We start from the raw sequence: 7,401 nt of genomic DNA on the forward strand, positions 1-7,401 counted from the left end.
TAAATTAGATGAAATAACTCAACACTATTGTTACTATTTATTTATATTGTATTTATATTTCACTTAAATGATACAGCAGATGTATTTAATATCAATTGAACTGCAAGTTTAATTATATTTATTAGATATATTCAAAAAATACGTAGAAATATCGAGTCTTTCTTTAAATAATTTTCTTTTGGATCTTGGTCGTTCTTAATTATCTCTGCGAAACAGGCAACACGAAGACAATTTTCAAGATTATCATAAACCTTAATTCTACCTCTCGTTGCTAATACTTTTGAACAAGGGAACTCATTATAGTAAATTCTTCTTGAGAGAATGAGAAAACTTACTTACTTGCAATTACTCGATAACAATTGGATCTCTTTTTGTAAATGCTGTTTGGACGATTATAGAAAAAAGACTTTTGGACCAACAAACAATCGCCCATTATAAATGATGACTTCATCGTCCCAATAGTTCAAACAAATCAATCGTTGGTAAAATCCCTCTGTCTCTGTACCCAGCCAAGCAATCGCTGATTATATTTTTCTGCTCCGAATAGCACCGCTAACTATGCTCTCGCTGGCTGGTATTTTACGCGAATTATTTTGGCGATAAATTTTCCTGCAAATATACATCACCTGATATGATTTATGTACAAAAGTTATCATAAATATATATTACGTCCTGAACGGTATCTCTTTTTGCAGCTTTTTAAACAACCTAGATAATAATAATAATTATGATAATATTATTTTAAAATAGTAAAAATAAATGTGTTAAGTATTATGACAGTTTTACAGAAAATGTTACAATATGTAAATCAAACTTAAATTAAGATAAATAAATTAAAAATTGCAAAGTTTTTTTATTTTCTCCCACGAAATTTTTTATGCTCTTTATTGAACTAAAGTAAATAATTAAATTACCATTTAAAATCACACACGCACGCGCGCGCACAAATCAGAATATTCTTGTACACAAAAAAATTTAATAAAAACATATTATATTTATATAAAAATATTTAACTTTTTATATAACTTATTTTATTCGTATGTGCTGTTATGAAGTTATATACTAATCTTCATATGAAGATTTCAAGAATGTAATGTGATGTAACGAGTAGTCCAACGAGCGTTTCTACTATTTCATCTTCTAGCCAATAACATAATGGCCTTGAGTGGAAAATCGGAGGAGCTAATAAAAAGTATGTTACAAGGAAGATAAACGACAATGATGACGGACCAAAAATATAGCATAGAGCTGGTAAGATTTCTCTTCTTATATTCTTCGATCATTCCTTATATTAGTTCTCCACGCCATCAGATCATTGACCTTACGACTTATAGATATGACAAAGACGCTTTCGGTCTCGGTGGATAAATGATCTCTTTGGATGCGGGTTTAAGATTGCCCATACTATATAATAATTATTACGACGGTTTTCTTTTGGGAATCATCGATCTGTGAGTGCAACAAATGAAAAACTCGGGGCATGGAATCACTTCAAAGAAAATGAGGTCAGAAGAAGATAGATATCTCTAAGATATTAATTTGTGTTTTTGATAATAAAAAGATATTACAAATATTTTTAATATTATACAATAATATTAAGAAAGAATTTATAAAAAAAGTTTATTATTTTTAATAATATTATCTAACAATATAATTTAAATATGCTACTGCATATTTAATATTATTGCTTACATTTCAATTAGTGCAAAAGCGAAATGTATGTGTATTAGAAAAATTAAAAAGAAAGAAGGAAATAATTCGCAATTGTGCAGTTTGCGATATGCTAGTTGAAATTCCGATGCAAAAATGGATTCAAGTAATTTAAATTGTAATCCTCATAGAGCCCTATGACGAATGAGAGAACAATGTCGCCAAACATGATTATAGTAATAATACGAGGTCGCGTATAATTATCCGGTCAGATAATAATAGTTCCAGGTCAGCACGTTTACTTGGGCTTCGCTTTGAAAAGCTTTGTGCTCGGCTGTGCCATGCCCGAGCGGACAGACGACAGGGATTCACTAATAGGCCTTCAAGAGCAGGAACGCGATTCTAGAAAGCCCTAACAACGAACGCGATTTATCCTTCATCCTCTGTATTTGCTCACCTTTATTCCAGATTTCCGGGATCTCCAAATGTGTCTTCCCTGAACTACGACGATCAATCGACGAAATGAGAATTTCAGCGATCTAATATCACTCCTCTAATTGCGTAGAAGGTTCCCTTGCGCGCATCAATTTTGTCTTAGGAAGACTAATAACTGTATTAATTACGTTGCATATAACTATAGAATTGTGTAAAATTAATAAAGCAAAAAATTATAATAATACGTTTTGATATGTTCTGTTAAAAATTATTAGTACAATAAAGATAATTGTGTTAATAATTTTGTGTTTTAATAATAAAATTAGTGGATTATAGTTATTTCTTGACAAAAATAATTAACAGAACCCAGATAACATACATGTTGCATAAGATATCTAAAAGACATCTTTTAAACATAAGACATCTAAAAAACATTCTTTAGATATCTTATGCATACGTAAATGTTATCTGGAAAGATCTTCTTTAACTCTTAAATTTAAGAATAAAGATAAAAAGTAATACACATAAAATAATAAATATATTAAATATATTAAGACAAAACAACTTGATTAAAATTTAAAATAATCTATTATGTACACATAATTACGTAAAAAGTAAACTCAAAATTACATTTTCTACAAATCCGAAGACATTTAAAAACATTTAAAAACATTTAATTAGAAAATAGCATTATTATTGCAAATTATATTTGGATGTATTCTAGTTAAGATGGATATAGCTAATTATCGTAAATTACGTTGAGAATCATTAATCCGATGTAAATTGCTAAAAATTCTTGAACTGGATAAAATGGAGATCGAGTAAAAGATTTAATTGGTTCTTCATGGCATCAACATCGATCTGGGTTAAGAATCACAGACGTGCCATGGAATTCGAATAATTCTTACGACGATCGCATTGAGAAACGACGAATGCTAGTAGAAAATGCCGACGATGAAAGAAATTAATTTAACCCCTCACGCGTGGGGAGCTGTAAAAAAAAAATGTCCGCGAAATTGGAATTAATCCGACCTCTCGTTATTACAAAGAGCTCTCTTTGAACTCTGTAGGGTTATTCCATAAGAACCGACTTTCGCGAGCCAAGCTTGTCCCACGTAATCATATCAAATGTTCCTAATATTTTTAGATTTCGCGTGAATTATTCTCCCGCGGTTCAAGCTTTGCAATATCTCGCGCGCCCCAACTTGTCTTCTTTCTCTTTATTCGAGACACTTTCCAGTTTCCGCGTTCACTATCGTGTAAAAGCCAAAGTCAAGGTAGTTTGCGGACTTGTCTTCTCGATAATCCGCCCTCGCAGCTTGGAGTAGACATCTCCCGGAGCGTGTAATTTCCGCGCGTAACCGCACACAAGGGTACGCACACGTTATGACGCGCATTATTGTGTGAATGCGCCCTTTATGTAACAGGCAACCCCTGGCGCGGCTTTCAACCCCTTTCAGTCAGCCGAGACGGCGACGGTGACGATGACGACACGAAGACGACGACGATACCACCACTGATGAGATATACGTCCGCCGAAGTCGACGACGTCTCGCATTCCGCAAACTCGTGGAAAGACAGACAGGATTCTCGTCATGGTTTCTTCTTTTGTCTGCCTGCAATTACGATGCTTCTATTGAAAACAACTGCCACCACGCCACGCTGTGCTCGCTATGATTGTTATGCACGAGGGTTTTTCGTGTCGAAAGGTGCAACGTAGTGAATGATTTTCGGTGTAATTTCACATTCCTTCTTTTCTCTCTCAGTTTACAGACTACTGCACGCGATTTACCAACATACAAGAATATTATCAATTTTGTCCATCATTTCGTGTGAAAAAAAACTAGGACATTTACAAATCCGCATTTTTTACCTTCATTTCTGATCGTAATTATTAATAATAAATTCTTTAATATCGTTTGTATTATTTATTTCCAATATAATTGCGATATTATTTGTTGCAATCCTAGTAATCTTTCTTTTCCTATTCCGAACGACTTTACTTTTTTAGTTCACAATTTATCAAATAAATTTGAATCTCTACACGCTCAAATAAAGCCACAATTTATTTCAAGTACTATTCGTTATATATTTATGTAAGCAGTGTGGAATTTTGTATTGTAAATCTTGAGAATCTTCATTTTGTAATATTTTTTTCTTCTTTAACTTTAAAGGATTGTAAAACCGCTTGTAAGATCTTTCAAAATAAGAATTATTTTATAAGCGAAAAAAAAAGTTTCTTTTCAATATTATATTATTATTTTCAAGTTTCTAAGATGATGGTTTAATGACACAAATAATTTTTGAAACAAAGAGATACCAGAAAAAAAAGTGTGCCACAGATATATTTACAATACATATGTTCATTCAATACCCGTCGATACCTACGTATACTTCGTGACTTTTACAATGTCATACTTGCATTTCCTCTCTGAACGATTGAACCAGGCGTTTGGATGTGACGGCTTTTAGAGATCAAAGCGAGAGGATGTATTGGAAAATGTTAGATGTCACGATACAATCTATGTATTCTTTGCAGTACGCTGTCTTTTATATGCAGAGAATTTTTAGTCGGAAAATCGCTGATTTGTTAAAAAAAAATTAGGTCATGCAAGTTGTCGAATTAATACGAAGTTAAGTCGATATTTTTCGCTTTTACCGCTGGTTAAATCTATTCTTATGGATTTCTTTATGGAGAACCGCTTAAAAGAATCAAAAGATAAGAAAGTCTAGATAGAGTAAAGTAGCATTTTAGTTTAAAAGACATTACGTCGTAAAATGAACATTTTACAAGAAAATACGTTTTACAAGAATAAAAAAATTTTCTTATGTTTACATACTTTACATACTTTACATACAATCTGTAGTTTTAATTACAGTATGTGCAATTTGCAATTACATAATATTATTAGGCAATAAATTATAGTTTATAGTAACAGCTTACATATAAGATTTTTATCAACATTTTAATTCTTTACATTTTAATTAAATTTTAACGAATAAATATTCAAAATATCAATAAAAAGTATGTTACAATGTATAGAATGCAATTTTATTTTAATTATAAAATTTATTTAATATTATTTAATTAATCTATTTAAGCTACAAATTTGTCAAAGAAGGAAATCATTCATAAAGAAAACAAATATAAGATCAAGAAGCGTGAATGTGTGCAAGTGATTTTTTAGAATTATGTTAGAATTATATTTTATTTTATGTATGGTTATTGAATTTCTGTATATACGAGCCCCAAGGGCTTTCGATTACCGACGCGCCGTGCCAACCGATTACACAACAGTAAATCAATGTTAGATTCGCGCTTCTAGTCTCTTTGCCACGATAAACTGTCCCAGCATTTGATACACAAAGCCTAGGACAACAAACGGCGGACATATTCGTTCAAGGATTGAACAAGCGGAACACACGAGAACAAGCAGACCTAACTTAAGATAGGATAACATAATGAATACTTAAATATATCTGTTATTATATAAACGTAAAAGTGTTCTATATTAAGAAATATACTTAGAAATATACTTCATGTACTTATGTATAAATATATTTCTTAATATTAAAAGATTTGTAAATGTTCAAAAAGGAATGTTACAATAATCTGAGACTAACAAAAAATTCTGTTAACATTGGAATCACAGATTTGGAAACTGTGATTTCTCTGTCCATTTGAGTTAACAAATTTTATAATTCGATATACTATGAGATAGGACGCCAATACTGATAAGACATATCACACAATACTGACAATATAATGAATAAAAGACCTCGGAGCCTAAGATTACACCGTAATATGTGAATTTTATATTATTGATTGATATATAAATATAGTTACTCGTTTATTCATTGAAAAGGATCACATTTATGTCAAAACGTCTGAATCTATTTAATTGATTTTTTAAATATGATCATATTAAAAAATAAACAGTGATCGTCAACCAGCTAAGCTATGAAAGTTTTATATTGTATCGAATTTTATTCATCACACTAATAACATATTGTAATTATAATTTTAATATTAAAATATATTTTTTATACTTGTAAATAAATTATTATAAAATTACAAACAAATGCTTAAAAGAGATAGATATGAAAAAATAAAAATATGTATTAAATAATTAATAAATATTATGATAACACACATAAGTAATAAGAACAAAGAAAGCAATATCACTAAACATACAAAAAAAGACATATTTCGTTGGTAGTATTCTTGCACAATCATTGCTATATGTGTGTGTGTCTCTGTTAAAAAACATTTTCACTTCGCAGACAGTGCTTTGCCTAATCATCATCGCTCTTAATGACTGTCGCGTCTGCAAAAATGAATGTATGCCAAGGGATGTATGCATGAAAAAGCTCCCTTTTTGGAGCCTTCAATCGATTTCGTGTGCCTTGCCCGCAGATCTGTTGTCATTTCTTTCAATAACTGATTTTTTTTTCTTTATAGCTATTTTTCTTTACTTATTACTTATTATTTCGATTTAAACACTGAAATGATCCTCAGAATCCATCATATGTCGACAGATTTTTCTTTTAAAGTTTTATTATATTTCTCTTGCCTGTTTGTATTAGCTTCTTTGCTACTAAATAATAAAGTCAAAGTTTTAAATTCTATCTTTTAATATTAGCATTAAAATAATTATTCACTCATGTATTTTTATATCTCAATAAGAAATATTTTTGCAATAGAACAAACGTATATATGTATAGATTTAATGACATCAATATAATTATAACTTTAACGTTAATTTTAAATGCATAATTTTGATCATCACTTTGCTCTGGTGTTTTATTTGTCATTATTTTTCGGTTCACCAGGAATATCTCGAGGATCTACGTTTTCTCAAACCGTAGGAGTCACCGTAACCGATTCCGCATGGTGTAACTTCAGAAGATTTAGGAGAGGTCGGGCTCTCATTTGGCAGCCAATTACAATGCCACCGGCAATAGCGACGAATCCAGCAACGGAACTGCGCTCCGGGTACGGTGGTCGAATTGGTACCAATAGCGGTGGAGGCGTGCGGTTTGGGACAACCCTGTAGCTCATCCATGCTTCACCCCCTCAAACCCTCAGTTTCCTTCTCTCACACTATCTCTCATTGCCACTTGAGCTTCTCTCTTCGTGCTCAAGACTATGTGCTCCTCAAGGGTTTATGTCTGGGATACTCGAAAGATGTAATAGGTAGGTATTAGAACAATAGTATATCAGCGTGATTGCATGCGTAATTGAAATACCATAAACCATTAGCCGAATCTCCGGTAAGCTTCAATATCGTAGGAATTATTGCATATATGTATATA

At 31.5% G+C, this 7,401-nt stretch overlaps 1 protein-coding gene across 1 annotated transcript in view; it reads right to left on the reverse strand.

The window, feature by feature from the left end:
• LOC108689022 (lachesin-like) overlaps positions 1–3,964 on the reverse strand; it is a 36,132-nt gene extending 32,168 nt beyond the window's left edge. Inside the window, exon 1 of the mRNA XM_018195613.1 lies at positions 3,959–3,964. Coding sequence (XP_018051102.1) covers positions 3,959–3,964 — 6 coding nt within the window. The remainder of the gene's footprint in view (positions 1–3,958) is intronic.
• Between the last annotated feature and the right edge of the window lie 3,437 nt (positions 3,965–7,401).

The sequence above is a fragment of the Atta colombica genome, unplaced genomic scaffold (genome assembly GCF_001594045.1).
Source record: "Atta colombica isolate Treedump-2 unplaced genomic scaffold, Acol1.0 scaffold254, whole genome shotgun sequence".
NCBI lineage: Eukaryota > Metazoa > Arthropoda > Insecta > Hymenoptera > Formicidae > Atta > Atta colombica.